At 40.0% G+C, this 20317-nt stretch overlaps 2 protein-coding genes across 4 annotated transcripts in view; both read right to left on the bottom strand.

Moving 5' to 3' along the window:
- Positions 1-1895: 1895 nt before the first annotated feature.
- SLC35E3 (solute carrier family 35 member E3) lies at positions 1896-8502 on the bottom strand. Of its 2 annotated transcripts, none has more exons than XM_087767928.1 (5): positions 8007-8502; positions 7738-7848; positions 5922-6080; positions 4865-4947; positions 1896-4392 (listed from the first exon to the last, which is right to left on the bottom strand). In XM_087767928.1, exons 1-5 carry the CDS (start codon positions 8394-8396, stop codon positions 4206-4208), a joined length of 930 nt encoding a protein of 309 aa, XP_087624054.1. In that variant the 5' UTR covers positions 8397-8502; the 3' UTR covers positions 1896-4205. The 2 variants fall into 2 exon arrangements, with proteins under 2 accessions (XP_087624054.1, XP_087624055.1); XM_087767929.1 differs by having other exon boundaries at positions 7738-7800.
- A 696-nt stretch (positions 8503-9198) lies between these two features.
- Positions 9199-20317, bottom strand: part of NUP107 (nucleoporin 107) — a 32063-nt gene continuing 20944 nt past the window's right edge. The window contains exons 16-28 of one of the 2 annotated variants that reach the window (XM_087767921.1): positions 19138-19283; positions 18983-19031; positions 17760-17829; positions 17199-17317; positions 15485-15523; positions 14981-15131; positions 13836-13942; positions 12746-12848; positions 12407-12567; positions 12027-12152; positions 11169-11282; positions 10705-10872; positions 9199-9792 (exon numbers count right to left, since the gene is read on the bottom strand). In XM_087767921.1, coding sequence (XP_087624047.1) covers positions 9685-9792; positions 10705-10872; positions 11169-11282; positions 12027-12152; positions 12407-12567; positions 12746-12848; positions 13836-13942; positions 14981-15131; positions 15485-15523; positions 17199-17317; positions 17760-17829; positions 18983-19031; positions 19138-19283 — 1461 coding nt within the window. In that variant the 3' untranslated portion in view covers positions 9199-9684. The remainder of the gene's footprint in view (positions 9793-10704; positions 10873-11168; positions 11283-12026; positions 12153-12406; positions 12568-12745; positions 12849-13835; positions 13943-14980; positions 15132-15484; positions 15524-17198; positions 17318-17759; positions 17830-18982; positions 19032-19137; positions 19284-20317) is intronic. The other variant, XM_087767920.1, reaches the window with a different exon arrangement.

The raw sequence follows: 20317 nt of genomic DNA, 5'->3' as shown, positions 1-20317 counted from the left end.
GCACAGTATTGCTCAAGAGCAAGCCCCCTCTCAGCAGCCCAACTGTATAAATATATACAGCCAGTTACAAAATCCATCATTACCTTTTGATAGGTTTTGCAGAAAATGTGACAAACTAGACATGGATTAGACATTAGCTGTACTCCAAAATGTTATAAAACACTCTTCTGAATCCCCTATTATATAAAACATTATAAAAATAAGATTTTTACCTTAATACTTAACCAGCATTGACTACCACTAATATTTTTTAAAAAGTTTAATAAAAACTAGGGGTAGCCCAAACAAGGGTTTAATGTTGCTTTAGCCCCAGGCCATCCCTGGGCATTCATTTCACAAAATGAGACAGAGAGAGGATACATTCCTGCTGAACTGCAGCTCTGTCTTGAAGGCAGACCTCCTGCGAACAAACCTCCTTTTCATACATGCGACAGCAGCAAACCGCTCTCCTTCAACCTCCGGCCTGAGAGAGCAGCTGTTCACCCGTCAACAGGAAAGCTCCTCTGGCACGGTGCCCCCAGAGCCTGCAAGAACTTAGCAAGTCGTACACAACCAGATGCAAAAATCCGTCAAACAAATGCTGAGTTACCAAAGTTAAAGGTAACGCAAAGCTTTTAACTGAGTTCCTCTAAGTGAAGGCATACTTCCTATTCCTTTGGCGAAAATGAGAAAACCTCACGTATGTTGTTCTGAAATGTTTTCAGGGACAAGGCTAGCAAAGATAACTTACCACCAGTCACTCATATTTTCATCAGAATCCTCTGGATCTGCTCTAATCATTAAATGCCACCCTGGTATCTATGCTAGCTTTTCCACTGGAACTACATCAAGGGTAGCTTTTTAAGGTAAAGAATACTAAAATAAGCAGCAAAGCGCTTGATGGCAGAAAAGGACCAAGGTCCATCTTGTTACCACGGTTTAGTCATACATAGATCATGAAGTAAAATGAAAAGCAGAGAGAAAACAGCGGGGTAGGTACAGTATGGCTCCAGTTGTGATGGCACATACAGGGTGATGCCTACATACTGTTAAAGATGCCAAGTCTCTGATTTCTCTTTCGGGAAAGCCAAAGCCAAATGAAATACATATAATTAGCAGGAAAACACACTGAAGTGATATAGTAAAGGGTAGAATAAGCAAACTTCCCACCAGGTAGGTATCAGTAATTTTTATTAAACTCTACTTTTACCTCAGGATTTAAAAGTTTGGCTAAGTAAATTATCACAGTGCTTGCAGTAAAACCATTTAAACTGAAAGTCCCCCTTACCCCTTCCTTCTCTTGTTTTACAATCTCCTGAAGAAAGATTCAGTCCCCCTAACATGAAACTCTACATATACTTGCCCGTGGAGGAAGGAGCTGGCTGGTGCCAGAGTTACCCTACTCAGGCATCGTAATAGTTAACTTGGTTTTGCTCCTGCCCTCCTCCCCAGTACCACTGGGAGAGCACCGGGATTTCTCTGCTAAGGGATGGGGGAAGTACGCACAGTCCTAGCACAGGGGAAAGGTGAGGCCAAGGAACCTCGGCACTGGGGACCTTGGTGCAGGACAGAGAAGGAAATGGGAGAAGTGCAGAGACTGGAGCAGTCAGGAAGGACCTGGGGGAAAGAGACAGGGGGGAAGGAAAGCCCACAGGCAGTTTGTCAGTGAGCAAGCCTGTGCGTACATACAGGCGGGCCCCGCTATTTGCCCAGGGGAGGGGAGGGATACAGCCTCCCTCACGTGTCATGAGTTCAGCCCCAAAACATGCCAACTCCTTGAAATATTTATATAGACAGAAATCCAAGTAGCACCATTTTGCCTGATACACACCTAGACCCCCAAAGTGCATGCAATTCAAGCAGAGGATGAACAAAGACAAAAACAACTGCTCTCCCCTGCAATAAACAGGTATCAGTCAAGTGATTAAAAATTTATTCCCACCCTACACATGGTATCCAAAGAAACAATACATACAAAGATCTATTTATCCCACGATTACACAAGCCTCCTGGATTTAATATTTTGAACCATACAGCAAAGTTCAAGATACTTTATTTGTTAGATACAACAGGAAAATCTCAAATGAGAGTTCTTGAACGTATGAAAAAAAAATCACGTCACTTAAGTGACCTCCACGACTTATACACTGCAGCAACAAACTGTATTTATAATGTATTGTTTTAATGATACTGTTAACTTTCTCTTGCAGATCTGCTCCTCTCCATAAGGAGTCTTTTGTATTTTCAGACATGGTTCTTTTGTTCATTCTAACACTTTATATTTACATCAGTCTCATCCCAAATATTGTTGTCATACAGGCTTCTAATTCAGTTGTTCTTCTCTAACTGTAAGAGTCTTTGCAGTCTATCTACATTTTAGAAGCACTTGTGCACAGCACAAATTAATGCAAATGGCTTTCTCAGTGTACGTACTGAAGGATGTGCATCCAGAGACTGACTGCCTGAACGCATCTTTCAGTAGTCCAGGCTGTATTTTTAAACTGATTATAGATTTATAAAAATGTATACAAAAAATTATCCTTGGACCAGTCTAAGACACAGTTGGTAAAGGTGTAAAATTATTCAGGTATTTCTAACTCTGAAATGATATAGAGTATTATGGTGTAAACTTAGGTTACACAGAGATACAACTTTTTCTTAAATCAAGAACTCCGTAACAGAATAAATAATTTACAAGCTTGAGAAGATCTGCATTGTTTCTTACCCAAGGACTTGTTACCTATATTGTAAAAAGCTCAGAGGAATTAAATATCATTTCTGTCGGTGGTTGTAAAACTTAAATACCTGGTTTTGTTCACGTAATTCCCCTCTTTAAATCTGCTAGAGGTAGATGACGATAAAATGAACCCCAAAATGTAAGGATTAAGACACTGCAAATAAATTCTAAACCTGCAATCTAGCGAACATATGTTCTCACCAGATTTACTGAAAGCAGTTATTTTTTTCTTTCTTTTTTTAAATAGAACAGCACCCAACTTCTTCCTTCCACGTTGTCAAAATCAGTGCTTGGTACTGGCATAAAATAATTTTCAAAGCGTTCCCAAATTAGAGCAGAAGCAGGTCCCACCTCACGCTCTTCAGTCACCCCGATACATTTCCGGGGACTGTCTGTTGAGGAAACGCTGCCTACCCAGCACTGCCCAGACAGCCCCCGGGCCTCCCCACGAAACAACAGCAGACAAACCTGCAGATCCCACCGAGCGTAACTCTTGGGGAGAGGTGTGGGAGCGAGGGAGGTGGGGTTGAAGGCAGGAGAGAGAACCGGCAGCCTTCACATCCATTACAGATGGTGACCTTTCCGAAGATTTCTCCAAAAATATTTTTAGTATGGGTGTCTGCGTGCAAGGGCTGCAAAATATTTGGTTATTACCACAAAATCAGAGATTTTATTCGGGTGACGAGTATTTACAAGATCTCATGTAAAGCCTTGGTTTTGGCATAGAGAAAATTATAAAGCAGCAACAGAATTTTCTAAAACATGACTGACTTCATTAATGTCCTGACAGACCAAAAGAAAAAATTTAAGATGAACTGTTTAGATCTGATTTCCTAGTTTTCTATAGCTTGGCCTGTGGCTTCAAGTTTTCCAATGTCTCCTCTAGGCTCTCTCCACCTGTAATTTTATCTACTTTCTTCAGCCAAAATTTATCAATACGTTGAAGCCAAACATACGTAAGAAAGCATAGAAGAAATACGAATGAGCTTGGCATCCATTTTTAAAACTACTGAACAAAGTATGTTTCCTCTTCGTCCTTCACCAGACAAAAAGGAGGAAGCATCACTACATACCAGAACACCTGCATAAAAATGCCTCCAAGTTTCTTCACAACAGTAATACTGGCATGATCACAAAGACAGGATTCCTTTTCTTTCTCTGTATTGTAACTGTAGACATCATGATCTCATTTGGTATGCAAAAAATATAATTACTTCAGTACAATTTCCACAGCAATTTGAAGTGTGCCATTTTCTCTTTTAAGTTACCATTTAAATTTAATGAAAACGATAGGACGGACTGAGATGGCAAAAACCCCAGCATTTTACATAATTCAGTTTGTTTGGTTTAGTTACAGAATAACGATCCTGGCTGTTAAACTAAGACCATAGATCTAAATGAACGAGGCAATTTTGTGCATTCTACAATCAATGCATATTTAAATACTTGTTTTCCTTCACAATATTATTAATCTCCAGAAACCCTTGCTTTATGGACGCTGAACCAATTTACTCTTACTGCTTTCCTGCTCGCTAAGCTTGAAGTGGGTGTAAGCTAAAATGCCCAACAATGTGCACAGAATCCCAAGGCCTTGATTAACAGACAGTGGATCCTTAAATAAGAGGCACCCTCCCAGGAGGGTGATGCAGAACTTGAAATGTCCAAACATGTTATACCTAGACATCTGTTAAGGATAATAGCAAATACCAGTATTATTTTTTGTAAAAAGAAACACTTGGGAACTTCATTAATTACATCCAAAGCATGCAACGCTGTGTCACATTGACTTCAACTCATGCAGCTTTCCCGCATCTCTGCGGCTATGAGAATTAGCCTCCACGTGAAGCCTTTTCACCCATCGTACACTACAAACTAACTGACACGCCAACACTTCCTCAAGGTAGCCAAAGTGTGGGTAAATATTTTTTTGTAGGTATGAAGGTCACGTCAGTAAGTTAACTGCCATATCTATACAAACCCTGAACAAAGAAACAAAATACACTAAAACATGAACGTGCTTTTCCAGCTTCATCATTTAAGATAAAGCAGGCAGGTTACCAAACAATTTTCCCACAGTAAATCAGCCCAAATGAATGCTAACATAATTCATCTGGAAACAGGAGAAACAACTAATGTTACAAAGGATACGTGACAGGTGACGTATTTCCAATGATCCAGTAAATGGACAAGTTTACCATAAAGGCTATTATACCAGACAGCAGTACCATTATCTGTGGATTAATGGACACAGTCAGTAATCCGACATGCTTTTGGCCTTTTGTAGATACATTTCAGGTTATTTAGTCAGTTTCCTTTACTTTCAAATGCACAGTATCAGGCAAGAAAAACATATGGAGAGCAAAACCAGAAACAGCTTCAAATCAGTACAGACACTGGTGATGTGTATAAGTAGCTCAGGGTATGATGTCCATAAATATATACTGATACAACGACAAGCCTTTTCTCCTTTACTGTCAGTGAACATTTAAGAGTGATTTGGAAAATCTGGCTACTCATACACATACAAGTTGTATTCTTTACCTTTGAGACAAAGTCTTGTTTATGGTCACACATACGAAAAAAAACATTTTGGAAAAATATCCGATTTTATTATTGTGAATACTTGCTATTCCATTCATAAACGGCAGCACTACAAGAAATGACCCATCACTCAGTGGCACGATCAGCAGTGGTAAGAATACGCCACTGGCTCTTTTTTGAAGAGAAGGACAAAGAGAGAAATTACAGCCTTCTTGGTGAAAATAAACTAGCAATTCCAGAGAACAACCAATGCTGGCATCCTTCCACAGAAGAGGAGCTGAGAGTGTCACAAGTGAGCAAGCTTATCTCTTTTCTGAGTGGACAGTAAGAGCTGGAACTAGGGCACTTACATATTTTTAATTTAATACACTAGGGGAAGCTTCTGGATTTTGTCAGATTTTCCTGTTGTTCAGATGCCCCTCTAAACAGAAACAAGAATAAGGAGGTAAATCAATTGACAGACAGACTCCTCTGGGAGGAAGTGGGGCACATACAAGAAGTTGGTTTTTTGTTTTTTTTTTTTTTTCTCTTGCACATGCCCCTCTCATCTCATCATAGCCAACGACTGGTCAAAAATCTGTTTCACAAAGAAACAGATCTTAGTATCAAATTTAACTACATCAAGGATGATTATTTATTTAAATAAAGTCAGTAAAAGCCTTACCACAGCAGAAAGCGTCCAGGGCCCAAATATTCCCCCTTCTCCAAAGACTGGCTCAAAGAAGGGTATGATGAACAACAACATAGCCGAGGACATTGGTGCCTGATAGTACAGCAACTGCATAGAGTTTACCTGCAACTCATGCTGCTTAGCTCCTACCCACTAAAACCAAAAGAGAATGCTGTTAAACATGAGGAAAAAAAAACCACATAAATGGGAAACTTGAGCAAAAGTAAAATGGGTCCTAACACAGAGGGAGTCTCATGAGGACAATACTACATAAACGGACTGCTGAGCATCGTCTTCCACCTTTGCCTAGCTAGAGGCCTACACGTTTGTCTCTTGTGAGCACGCAAGCTGTAGAGCGCAGTCACATGAGGAAGAAAGCGTATGCAGGGACAGTGAAAACCCCCTTATGTGCCTAAACTTTCCTTTTCCCGTAGCCTAGGGGTAAGGTATTATACTTGAGGAAGAACAAAAAAATAGGAGACCTGGGAAGAAAATGCCAGCTGCCTTTTATTCTCGAGACAAATTCCAGATCCTGTCTGTGATGGAGCTGAGCACCTTTGGCTAAGCAGAGATCTGCTTTTGCTCCTTCTCGTGTTCCTTCACACAGAAGCTAACAAAACCAGTAAACGTTTGGCTTTTTTTTTTTTGCCAGCTTATTCCAAATTTACTGGATTTCATTTCAATATTGACTACAACTGTAGCATGCTTTAAGAGACAACATTAGTTATCTATGGATACAAAGATAGATGCTATAGGCAAAAGGATGCAGCTTTATGTTATACTGAAGAGCGATGTTTACATTAATACTTCATAAATCACATTCACGGGTAACATGGATTCCAGCGTATACAATATAAACTTGCTAAGTGCTTGTTTTTTTGTTTTGTTTTGTTTTTTAAAAAACTACAGGGTAATTTCACTCAGGTACTATCATTTCTCCAGTACACACACTATCACCTAAGGTTGCTATGCAGCATCTCCCTCCTCCTCCTCCTGCCCCAAAATGGGAAGAGACCATTATTTATCATCTTGCACGCTACAGGTCAAAGAGCCTCACTTCTTTTGGAGGCACAGTACCTCTGTTACAAAGAGATTCACCCTTAAATTGACGATGACTATCCTGTCAACGTAACAGGGGACCCTTATTAGGGTGGCTTTTACAATCATGGCCAATAACAAGCTGATCCTGAGCTGTTAGTACAATGTTACAGTGGAAAGGGCTAAGGCAGTCCTTGGATGCGTCTATTTTTTCAACCATAATCAGCCAGAAAGGTTATATTGTGCCTATATTTGGCATTAGTGCACCCTTGACAGAAACAGCCCAGACTGTGCATAGTTGAAATTGAAGAAGGATGCTGATAAAAATGTAAATAGCTCAAGGATAAACCATGGGATTAACTGAAGGACTGGAAAATGTCCTTTACAGGGAAATGCCCAGATGCAAGGCACTTGCTTCTGCAAGGAGAAAATCCGTGCTCTCTAGAAAACGGAGTTTTACCCATGAAGCGATCTTTATCCCTTGAAAATACGCTCACGACCACGTTAAAGCTGACATCCCAATTTTTAGCAGCAAGGACGATCAATTCCTTAAACAATTTACCAGGGGTTGTGGTGGATTATCACAATTTGGGTTTGGTTTAGTTTTTGTGTTTTGTTTTTTTTTTTTTTTTTTTTTAAATAAATAAGGGAGTATGGAGGGTTTCCTGGAAGGCAGGGTGCTGTTCAGAGGCGATCGAACCGCCGGACAGCAGGCTGAAACCCAACCACCACGACGCTCCCGCCCTCCCTTCCCCTCCCCGCCATTACCCACCACTTGGTAGAGGGAGGTCACCAGGACGCCCAAGGTGGCGAACGCCATCCCCAGGACGTTGAACTTCACGTCGTAGTAGGAGTTGAGGAAAACGCCCAGCGTGATGGGGACCTGTGGAGGAGGAGAGAGGGGGTTTAGGCCGGGCGGGCGGAGGGAAGGGGGGGGCGCGGGGGACCCCCCGCGCCCCCCCCTTCCCTCCGCCCGCCCGGCCTGAGGCGACGCCCGGGGGCAGCCCCTTCCCGCTCCCCTCATCCCCGCCGCCGCCTCACCAGGGTAAGCTTGATACGGAGAGGGAAGGTCTTGCCGTAAGCCAGGCTCTGGATGACCACGATGACCGGCGTGGTCATGGCTTTAGCCAGCTGGTAGGTACCGATGGTGTTGCTCTGCAGGGAGAGGTTGGTGAAGACGACGAAGCCGCAGAAGCTGAGGGCCAAGGGCAGCACCTGGGAGGGCTGCAGGCTCTTGGGGGAGAAGGCGCCGAGCGCCTGGCACAGGTAGAGGCCGAGCCAGGTGATGGCGAAGTGCACCAGGGTGAGGCTGAGGTTGGGGAAGCCCAGCCGCACGTACAGCCACTTGTTCAGGAAGACGATGCAGATGGAGGCGGCCAGGTTCACCAGCAGCCCCGCCGCCAGCCGACCCTGCGCCGGCATCCAGCCCATGGCGTCCCGCGGGGCCGGGCAGTCAGCGGCTGAGGCAGCCCGCCGGCCGCCAGCGAACCGGCCGGGCCGCCGCCGCCGCCGCCTGCCCCCGCCTCCGCCGGGACACGTGGGCCCGCGCCTTCCGGTGGCCCCGCCCGCCCCAGCGCAGCCCCGCGGGCGGAGCTGCGGCTGCTGGCGGCCCTGCGCGCCCTCGGCAGCCGGCGGGCACGGCCGGGAGCCGCGGCCGCCCCAGCGGGGGCCGGGAGCCGCGCTTCGCCGGGCCCCCTCACGGAAGCGGGAGGCCCACGCAAACGTGCAGGAGCTCTCCCCGGCCCCCCCGAGTCCGCCCCCCCCCCCCCCACCTCCCGCCCCGCTCTCCGGCAGCCCAGCGATGGGCCGCAACACAGCTTCCCGCCAAGGTACCGGTACCTCTCGACAACTGGACTTGGTATTTCTGCAACACGCACAGGTATAGCACAGATGACCTTCTTTGTGTCAGAAGCGTCAGGAGACACCGGCTGGGCGGGGGAGCTGAAGCCCTTGCCCGGCTGCGCTGCAGCTCTGTCCTCCACCCTCTCCAGTTAAGGGAAAAGCAGCTAAACGTGTTTACAGGTGTGCAACAGGGCCAGAACAAGGTTTCTAAATAAACTACAGAATCTCAAACTTGGGAGTTTTGAGGTACGATCGCCTTTCCTCCGGTTCAGCGTTACACCGGCATTTTAGCAACTACACGATGTACACGAGAACAGTAGAAGCGCCGAAGCAAGCCCTTCTCTCCTCCGAAGGGCTGGTGGTAGCCCTGCACTTGCTCTCTTCCTTTGATGTTCCTTTGCTCCAGCTCCCTGCATCTGCTTTCTTGTCTCCTGCCCTCCACCTGCATCCTCCTCCAGTCTCGCTTTCCTCTCCACGGTACCCCTGCGCGTTCTTCTCCTGCCGAGTAGTACTTCCAGTCTACAGGCAGCTCTTTGGCATGCAGCAAAGATATTAAGGAGGTTCATACAATCACCATACTTATATAATGACATTATAGATTAGAATCAACAGACATTTTTGTGAAGCATTTTTATTAGAAAAACACCCCAACATTATGAAAAAGGTTGTGTAACAAATATCCTCTGTGAAGTTGGTCAGAATTTTCCAAGTTGAAATTAAAATCTGAGGGTCAGGGTTTTTTTCCCAAAGATGAGAACAGTTTATCTGACTCATGGTTTTGGTTTTTTTTTTTTTTGTTTGTTTTTTTGTTTTTTTTTTTTTTTTATAAGCAGAATGTCCATGTTTAGAAGTTTTTTGCAAGTATCTACATGAAATCCTATGACTGAATTTCATATCCCAAAGGGTCAAGATCCTGGTCCAGAAGCATCAAAGAAGATTCCCTCAGCTTCTGTAGAAGCTTTCGGAGTTCTTCTTTTGAAAATACCTAAGAATAAAAAAAAAAGACATATGAAGTTATATTTATTTGCAATGAACAGCACTGATACCAAAGTAAATGGTCATTAATTAAGTTACTAAATTTTTTTCCTTTTTTTTTTTTTTCCTTTTTTTTTTTTCTTTCTTTCTATTTAAGACAGCGTGAACACCAAACATTTCAGAATGGAATTTAGTAAAGGACTGGAAGCTAGTAGCAGTATCCAAAACCTGAAGGTAGTCTCAAGATAGCTCTGTCTCATAACTACTACAAAGATATCGGTAAACAGCCAAATTTAATCTTCCTGTTATTGCTGGCAGAGACCTTAAGCCAATCCAGGCGAATGCATCACAGTATCTTTCTTAGCCCTGATGTTTCTTTTCAGATTTCAAATCCTTGGGTTTTTTTTTTTGTTTTTTTTTTTTTGTTTTTTTTTTTTTTTTTTTTTTTGGGGGGGTGTTGTGGTTTAGTTTTTTTGTTTGTTTGGGTTTTTTAAGTGATAAAGTTTTTTTGTGTTGTTTTTCAGGCTTTTGGAGGGAGAGAAGGTTAGGTAAACCAAGTGCTCCAAAACAAAACCTGCTTATACAATGTTCTGAAATGTAATGGAAATAAAAAAATAAATTACAATTCTACAGTTCAACTTATTTCAATAGCCCCCATCCAAAAATTAGTAACTGCACTACTCAGAAGAACTGCTTGTCAAAACATGGGCATCATCTTCAGTGTTTCAAAGTTAACTCTTTGCTTCCTTAAGTCAGCATACAAGGAAACCCTCTACTACCGCAGTGAATGGGAAGAGATGAAGAAACTTATGATGTTAAGGAACATATGGCATCTTCCTCTCTATATAGAAGCTTTTATCCACAGTCAACCCACAGAGCTTTTAAATGGAAGCTAAGCTGTTTGCAGCACTCAGTAACTCACCGTATAAAGCTTGTGTCGCTCAGAAGCAACCATGTCAGCCAGTCGTAAGCACTCCTGATATTGTCCAGTACTGTGTAACACCGTATGCAGTAAAAAGCACATCATTGGCAGACACAGCTTTCGCAGCAAAATCATCTGGTGTGTTCGTTCAGGGTCATCCTCGGCATCCTCACCATAGCAAAATAATATATTAGTATTATGAACATTCACCTTTAAAAGGCAACTCTGTATGACCACATAATTAGCAGCGTCAGAGGCAAAAAACTGGACTAACCAGCCTAGGCTGGACTGCCAGATCCGATTTATGTGGTAACCGAAGGGGAAGCAATCTGTAACTGGTCACAGCAAGGCCGGAGTGAATTATAACAGAGTAAACAGAAGCTCATCAAACTAAAGATGACAAAGGTACAACTGGGTACAATCTGGCTTTGTGGTATACGCCATGATATAAAAATTCATTTTACCTCTCTAACATCAACCATCCATCCTCCATCAACAAACAGCAACACATTGTACATTTTCTCTTTTGCATCAGCTGTAAGAGCATCCAAGAGGCCTTTCCAAATACCATAGTCCATCTGGCAAAGAAACAAAAAATAAACTACTGCAGAACAGGATCATTTCCAAGGCTATTTTAACAGACTCTTCACCTAGCATGCAACAGCCAGCCCAGCTGTAATTCAAACCAGAATCTTCAGCTAACTGCCAAAACCTAAAAGCCTGCTGCTAACAGCTATTTCCATCTTTGCTTAATTCCCTGTCCAGAGAGAGTCAGACAGGTTGTTCAGAAGCAGTCAAAGCCACTAGAGGAAGATAATTTTAAACAACTTATTCTGCCACGCTTCTGTAACAAATACTTGTATAAACCGAATACAGTGTATTCATACTGGCCAGACATGCAAAAAGAACTTTTGGCAAAACAAACAGAACCGCAGCATCTTTTAGAGAAGAAAATGTGACAAATGCAGGAACACAAGACAGCCTTCATCCTCCATCTCCAGGGAAGAGTTAATAGCAAAATCGAGTAGATTTATTAATAACACTGACAATCAACACACTGTAATAAATATTTACTATTACAGTATACAATATTACATGTAAAGGTGAGTCACGTAAGAATAAAGCATGAGAATTTATTGTGCAGTGGCATTACTATTCTATCTTATACTCCCTCTTTTCAACGTAAATATAGAATAATTTTATAGTAGAGTTCTTAAGCAATATGAATTAGCAGACTTCTACGCTGTTTCATGAAACTAAGACTGCCTCCTAAGCAAGAACGTAAATGTTTACAGTAAATCACAACTTGAACTTTTACCTACCTCGTACTTCTTTTCTTTATGTTCATGGGCTACTTTTTCAGTGAAACTTGCTTGTGGTAACAAAGAAGGCTTCTGTGGAGCTGAATTCATGTGTTTAAACCATTCATTGAAGGTTTCGTGGGCTTCCTGGATTGCATTGGAAAGAGGGTTTTGACATTTTTTACTCATTTATGTAATTACAAGAATGTGCATTTAATGCACAAAAGCCAAAAGTTACTTTTAAGTATAAAAAGAACCTCACTATTTTGTAAACTCTTAGCTACAGTGCATCCAGGAATCAGTAGTTAAATCAAATGGACAAAACTTAAAGTTTCACCACCAAGGCAAAGCCACCATTATTTCTAAGTAATAACTTGGAATACAGCATATTTGAAACTCACCAAATACGCCCGAATGCATAAATGTTCCCTTATAGCATTGTCATCTTCAGCTGGAAGTGGAGTGTCCATTCCCTGTTCTTCCCATTGGTTATATATTTCTGCTATAGAGTCTTGGGGAATCTTCAAAAACACATCTTTTGCAGCTTCATGTTTCTTGGATGCTATGAGAATGTGAACTGAGTATCAACAGCTTTGCAACTTCCATATTTTATTTTTATAAACTGACAAAACCATGCTTTTTAGTAGACTAGATTAAAAGTTATATCAAATGTAGTGCCAAGAGCCAATGAGAACAAAAACGGCATTTAAGAAGTCTACAATGTTTGTGAAGTTTAGTACCCAAGAACTTCCTCATGATTGCATTGCTTTGCTTAAGTGCTTCTGCCCTCTGTGCAGGATCAAATACGAGCCAGTCAATTACATCTATTTTCAGCCGATCCGCCTGTAAAAAACAACATATAGATTCACTAACATTTCAAGCATACAGCTGATGTTAGATATATTAAATCTGGTCAATTAAATATACAAGTTTCTAGAGATCTTTGGATAGCATTAGGACATACTAACAAGGATTGCTTTATTCACAACTTTAGTATCAAAAGCTTAGAAAACAATCTCTGCAATCTAGAACCATTCAAAAATCCATGCCTAAGTATTTCCAAGATATTCAGGCCAATGGGTGACCATCAGCTCTCAAAAATTTTTACGGATTACCATGCATCTTCCTTAAACTTTAATATGAATGCACCGTACAAACATGGTTTATGGAGCCCTTGCTACAATCTTCAGGGGTGCCATCAGCCTGCAACTACGGTTTTCCAACTCTTGCTTAGATAAACTACCTATTTGGCTTAGAGAGTTGAAACTTTGTATGGAACAGCAAAAGAATTGCCACAAGTTTGCAAACTATCAGTTGCTTTCTAAACAGGTGTACTTTGAAAGCAAGCTATTAAGAGTACCTCACTGTCACTGAAGAACCGAGTTGGATCCAACTGACACTCAGTAGTGCTGACAAGGAAACTGTCAGTAAAGGCAATGTCTGTCATAGCTAGAATATGTCACCTGAGCATGTAATGAGGTACATCTGAGATCCAAAGTATTAATCCTCATAATTCTTAGAAGCTACAATAATATCCTACTCTCAGCTACAACGTATTTTGTTATAGTCATTTCACAGGCTTTATCTTCACTTACTGCTTGCATACAGACATGCTGCTGAGCAACATACACCACAGCCCGGAAGATCAAGGAGATGTAGAAACAGGAGTTACGAATTTGTGCAATTCAACTCCTCACTTGATCACATGGAAAGTGCATTTCCCTCACAGGCTTTTTCAAGGCAATTTCCACCACTGTTGCAAGAGATATACAGTAAAAGACTCTGTGGTTGATTGCAAACTGGGATATCTGCCCTACGAAGTATACTCACCTCCGTTGTGCCTGTATCTAACATATGGTCATGGTGACTGAATTCACCAGCATCCTTCTTGCGGATGTTTTCAACAACAGTTTTTGTTATTGTTGCAACATCCAGACCTAGGTTAAGAGAGAACCACGTAACAGTGATCATTAATTCAAACTTGCCACAAAATTAATTTCAGACTCCAGTTTTTGATCTTATTCCTCATGACTAGTAATTCTTATCAGTCTGTTCACACTCACACTGTCAGACTAGATTATAAGCTTTTGAGATACGTAATTTATTGCCAATATTTCAGAAGAATGATATTTGAGATAACAGAGAACATCAAACATGGGAAAAAGAATAAGACAACTAACAATTTTTTCAGTCTGTGCTGGGGACCAGCATAGAGATATATTTGCTAAGACCACCGATTCCTACAATTCTGACGGAAAGACTACGATTTGACAGGAATGTACCAAGAAAAGCTCAGAGTAGTTCTTTTACAGATGCTGAAGCAGGACGTTTTATTTTTGAAGCCTTAGCCAAGTCTTTAAAAGAAAATGACTAAAAAATGATTGAAGAAAAAAATTAGACACTGAATTCTGCAGTAAATCTATTTCTTTGTGAATTTTGAGTGGCACAGAGGCATTGTCAAACAATAGACAGTGTGCTGCTTCACTGTAGTCCTGTTTAGTTTGATGTATAGGCCTGGAAGGAAGCTTACAATTAATGCAAGCAACCCACCATGGCTAAGAAAGAGCACTAGAAATAGGACAAAAAACTTAAGATACTCATAACCTTCCTAAATCCACAAACAGGTATGTATTTTTATAATTAGTTTTCTGAAATAAATACAATCACGTCAAGCTTCAGAGCATATATTTGAGACAGGCAGCTGGCATTTACTTCCTGCTGTGTTTGGACATAATCCAGAAGCAGAAGTGATATTTAGTTTAATTCAGAAAAAGAATTGCAATTCCAGGGGAGTTAAAAACCACAATATACCTACTGGAAGAAGTGATCAGCAAATTAATTTTATTTAATTGAAAAATGAAGAGACACAGGAAGGAAACAATACCATCTTCATAGATAGGTCTTGCATTAAAAACTACTGAAAGACAAAACAGCCCAGCATACAAAACGATAATTCGAATATCAGCATATCTCACCTGCATCTTTTGCTAATTCAAGGCAGTGGTGGCGTTGATCACTTTCAGTAACATCTTCGAGAAATAAAGCATACTGAGCAACAGCTAGCTCTGGGGGCAAGTGGCTAACATAAAATGCTATTAAATCTGTGTGCTTCTCAGATATCATCCGCTGCAGAATAAGAAGCAAATATTTAGAAAAAACATACTGTATTCCTCTGTGTAAAGATATAAGTGTGTTTACATTTATGTAAAAACATAGAAGTGTAAAAAATTTCTGATTATTTTGTTCTGATATAGGAAGATTCCATTTTCCAGCTTCCAAACAAGGATCAATAAAACTGTCTCTTATTTAAGCACCGCCGACAGAAACTCTGCATATTAGGCAAGCTTCCAGGTATCTCTTGAGAAGAGAGCATTAACTGTGTCATAGCTCTTTCCATCCTGTAACCTTAAGTCTGCTTTTCCTCCTCCTTTACATCTAAATTACATCAGAGAAAGCAAACTATATTTTTGAAAGCTTACCTGAATGTAGGTCTTCAGGACTTCAACAGAAACTTCCTCCTTATTGCAAACAAATACAAATTCAATTTTAAATCAGATAATGTTGGGGGGGGGGGGGGGGAAGAAAAAGAAAGAAAGATCCTTTACAGGCTACCACTATTACACTGACACAAGGAAGGTTATTTGCTTACCCCTGCTTCAGTAATCTACACATTCAAACAGGCTCAGCTGGAAGAACTGTTTGTCTCAGAGACTGATTAAAAATATGTCTTCTGATTCAAAGATTTAATGTTCCAAGGATTTTCTTTTTCAGCAACTGGATAACATAGTTTTTGGTCTAACTGGCAGGTTACTTTTAAAATTGTTTTTCAAATATTTACATTTTACCATTTTTAAATTAATAAATAAAATGTCAGGCAAACAGGTGACTATTGCAGTGTGCTACATGCACTGTTGTATTATAGAAAATTCTAATGTTCCTATGTACAGGGTATAAATATCACCTGGCTCATCCTTAATAGCCTATACTAAAAATAGGCTTAATAGCCTATACTAAAAAACCAGAAGTATAGTCTGAGTACCTGAGACTGCTTCAGCTAAGACTCAAGTGTTTGTTAGTGTGAGGAACTATCATTTTAGTTTTGTATGTGTAAATGAAATTAGAGATCCTCATCTAAGCATATACCTATATGAATTGTACTCAAACATCAAAAGCTTGCACAACTGCCTCTTCCCTTCAAGGTCTACTGAGGGTTGATTGAGTAATCTTCCAGTAAATTTGCCTACTCCAGAATTGTAGAGGCAGTAATCAACAGTTACTCACAATCCCACAATGGAATTTATGTAGTAAATTGCACCTTTTTTATCCTCTCTGTTAAACATATGCTAATGACTAGTTCTATCATACTTTAGCTTAAAGACCTATTCTATCAACTTTTGAGTCTGGCTAACAAAATGTGTATGTGTACACACACATACAAGTTCCTCTTAATTAGCCAAATGTTAACTGACTTAAAAATAAATTTCAACAAGGGAATGAAGCAATGATTAGCGGCATGAAAAAACATAACAACTCAGAGCTGTATTTAAATCATCTAATGAAAACACACATTTGCCTTTTGCCAAAATAGGTTACATTCAGAAACTTAATTGATACATAAGCGCTTCTAAATTTTAACATAGTAGAAAAGGAGAGCTGCTAATTACTTGTGATTGCCTCAGAAAAGAGTAATTGCAGCTATGTGACCCATCTGTGTATTTAGCATAAATAGGCTAGGTAGCTAGTAGGCTATACTTAGTATAACTATTTTGAGAAAATATGAAAGTTTCAGCTAGTACCAATTACCTCAAGCAAAAACATTTATGAGCTTACAGGAACAGGTACAATTCCAAGGACTGTGTATAAGATCAGGTTATATTCAAAGCATCTTGGCTGCTATGAATAAACCTAATATTAAAGTTTGAGTCAGGTCCTTCTTAGTAAAGGGCCTACGAGTAGAATCCATCATCCTCAAAAAATAATTTTCAAGCTGAACTGGAGGGGAGGAGGATGCTCTTTTCTAATTTTGACTGTTGCATTTAGGATCTAAGATCAACAAATACACTATTTAAGCATGCAGCTCCTCATCAGCCTGGTAGTAATTTACCATCATTCTACATAGTTTATATATTTACACATTTCTACGTCAAAGACTAGCTATTGCTATGACAACAGATCAAACAGAAGTGAGCTTACCTTAGTCTGCAGACCCAAAGTGCGGAAAAACAGAATAAGATGCGTCATGAAACGAAGGAGGTGTCCTGGGAGCACACTTCTGTCTTTGGAAAGCCATCTGCTGAATTCTTCCATCAAACCTATAGCCACCAAGGAAATGTCGATATTAGCCATACCACAGGGAAAAAACACCTAAGAAATATTTCAAAATTATGCATTTATTCAACAAATGTAATTTAGCCTCAAAAGCCCAACAAAACAGAACAGCAACAGTTTTGGAAAGATTTAGCTGTCTGGCTTAAATACCTGCTGTATGTATTTTGTCATTTCTTGGGAAAAGTTATAGCAATAGTCTCACATATATTCTGACACATTTACATGATTTCATGACTTCTTTGAAAACTACCTTGTATGTCAAACTGCAGAAAGTCCCTACAGTTCTTGATTAAAGCAGCAGCTTAGCTTTTAGGGGGAGTTTGCCTACTGTGTGCTTCTAAAATCCATTCACATATAAGTTTCTGGAAAGGTCACTAGAAATAATGTAGTAGTTGACATTTAAAAATCACTTAGAGAAAAGCTCACCGTCCACATCTCCCAGTATAATGAATTTCTGAATCACGTGATAGTGTTCTTGATTCTCCTCTATAACCCTCTGGGGAGAGAAAAAGAAAGTTCAAACTTTGAATAAAATCTTATAGCGTAATGTATAAAGAAAGCAAACTTATAAATAAAGCAAAGGTTCCTTAGGGAAAAAAGCTCTCCTATTTCAAAGGGTATTCTGCATAAAGAGCAGGAGAAAAGGCACTTGGTCTCTCAATGTCAAGTTACAAGAATATTGACAAACTGAAAGAAAGAACCAGAATATAGATCTGTGGAGTTAATACTTTCATGGAAGAGATCCAAGACTAAGGGCTTTTTGCTCTGAAGAGAATAAATAACGACGTTGCAGAGAATAGATTCTACAAAGTCACAGAAGAAGCAACAACGTGTATAAATCCTTAAAGAAAAGGCATGTGAAACTTACTTGAGGAGTAAGAGATTTTTTTTTTGGTAGAGGAATTAATGCATGAAATACAGTTTAAATGCACCTGTAAAGTTGCTGTATGGGGAGGCTTGCACTAGAAAAGCAAAGGCAGCTGGGTCTATCTGTGGCTGGCTGCATCAATCTGTAAGCTGTCTTTCAGCATGTCTTTGTCTTAGCAATATGATAAACGCTGTATGTCTATTCCATCAAATAAAAGTAAGTGTAGTTTCAATTTAATCTTTACAAAATTAAAGATTATTAAAAATAAAGATAAATAAATTATATATTCCATCTTAAATGAAATAAGTATCCTGGGTTTTGACAGTAACAAAGAAACACAGTCTGTTTAAGCAAATATGCTTTTAAAAGGCCTGTTTTGAAACATGCACACGAACCTCCTATAAAGAAAACTGAAACCTCTTACCAAGAAAACAGCATGTAATCAATCTTTGCACATTTTATCAAAGTGTTAAATAGGTGATTTACTCTGTCTGCTTTATGTCTGACAACACTTGACAGTCAGCCATTTCTTTAGCACACCCAGCTAGTTTGGCAGATACAAGGCAAGACAAAACCTGTATCTTTTTCATCATTAAAAGGTGGCACCATATAGAAAAAGCTATTTGAATTAAGAAATTACACATTACAGAGGTAGAAAACCTATAATAAATCAGTCACTGTGCATATTTGAGCATTTCATTAAATAGTGTAGCAAAAGTAGAACCTAGTGCATAGTTAAAAATGGTAAACAGTGAGGAGAAACACTGTAATTAATATGTACCTTTTTGTCTGTTGCCTGAAGTTCTTCAAAAACTTTTTCTGAAGTCCAGCTTCAAATTAGGAGAGAAAAGGCAAAAAACGTTACCTTGAATATTCCAAACAGATCATACAGGATCCTTTGTTGAGTGTAGGAGCATAATTTTAGTTAAAACTTACTTTGTTTCTAAATAATCTCTAGGGAGCTCTTCCATCTCCTCTGCAGTTATTACTGAGGTTCGTATTTCCTGCTCAACAAGAGTGTCCACCATGACCCTGAAATATGCCCAAACAGTATCTTCCCAGGTGTCACAAACTGGAAGAAGCTACACATTAAAAAGAAGAGAGCAAAAATTATCAAGAGATGGAGAACTATCAGAATCCGAAGAGAGCAACTGTAATTTAGAATCAGATTTCCAGGCACCAAAGCAGACTAATAACCATCTTGAACAGCAGCCTTTCCTTCACCAAAACAGGACACAAAAAATCCTTCCACTGAATAACGCTCTAGTTCCTTGATTATTTTATATCAAAGGCAGGAAATGGAAATTGTCCTATCCTCCGTCCAGAGGCAGCACCACTCTGACACCGTTCCCCCTCTTGTGTACCACCTCAGAAAACCAATCCAGACGAAGACTATCCGCTTTTCTGCCTGATCATTTTTCTCTTTGCCTATCATGGTTGCACAAGTCACAGTGCAGTAGTGAGCGGTGAAGGGTAGGAGGAAGGGAGTACCGCTGCTGTGGTGATGTAAAAAATTTTATATCCAGTTCTTCTCTGAATCTTGCTAGGCTTTTTCAGCAGTGAAACCCTAGGACAACTTCCAGAGAAAACGCTGCATTTCATGAAACACTTCTCTCTTACAGTAATTCTAAAATTACTGAATTTTACTGAAATTACTGAAATTTGATTTCATTAAATGTCTCTTTCCTTTGTCACAAGAAGGTAAGTATCTTCTGTTCTATAAGTCTGTATAATTTTACAATACCTTTTTTTCCTGTAGAAGAGCTAATTTTAAATTTCAATGAATAAAACCTGAAAACATTCCCTATTCCCCCTTGTTTTATTTTCTGAATTATCTTTATTTCTACTACATCATACCAAGATGGGGGGGGGCGGAAATCAAGCTCCTCATAAGTAGGAGCTTATCACTGATTACTATAACAGCAAGGAAACTTATATGACAGTCTGCAGTGTTCCTCATTGTTCTTAAAAATAAAAAAAAAAAATTAAAAATCACTGGTTAGGAGTGGAAGAGCACAAAAACATCTGGAGGATTAAAGCTAATAAAAAGAGAGAACTACTTAAATATAAAAGTGAGAATTGTACAGCGTATAAAACCTACTGATAATGAAATTCA

The sequence above is a fragment of the Nipponia nippon genome, unplaced genomic scaffold, assembly GCF_047370975.1.
Source record: "Nipponia nippon isolate SJK-2023a ecotype South Korea unplaced genomic scaffold, ASM4737097v1 scaffold_3, whole genome shotgun sequence".
Classification (NCBI taxonomy): Eukaryota; Metazoa; Chordata; class Aves; order Pelecaniformes; family Threskiornithidae; genus Nipponia; species Nipponia nippon.
This window is presented reverse-complemented; position numbering and strand designations above follow the sequence as displayed.

Bases quoted from the DNA above. Each gene is read 5' to 3' on its own strand.
- SLC35E3 (XM_087767928.1), bottom strand. From the start codon at position 8,396: ATGGGCTGGATGCCGGCGCAGGGTCGGCTGGCGGCGGGGCTGCTGGTG. The intron at 7,849-8,006 runs GTGAGGCGGCGG...CCTCCTCCACAG, and splicing joins TCCGTATCAAGCTTACCCTG to GTCCCCATCACGCTGGGCGT. The intron at 4,948-5,921 runs GTAAGGCTTTTA...ATTAATCCACAG, and splicing joins CCTGGACGCTTTCTGCTGTG to ATAATGGTACTGCTGTCTGG.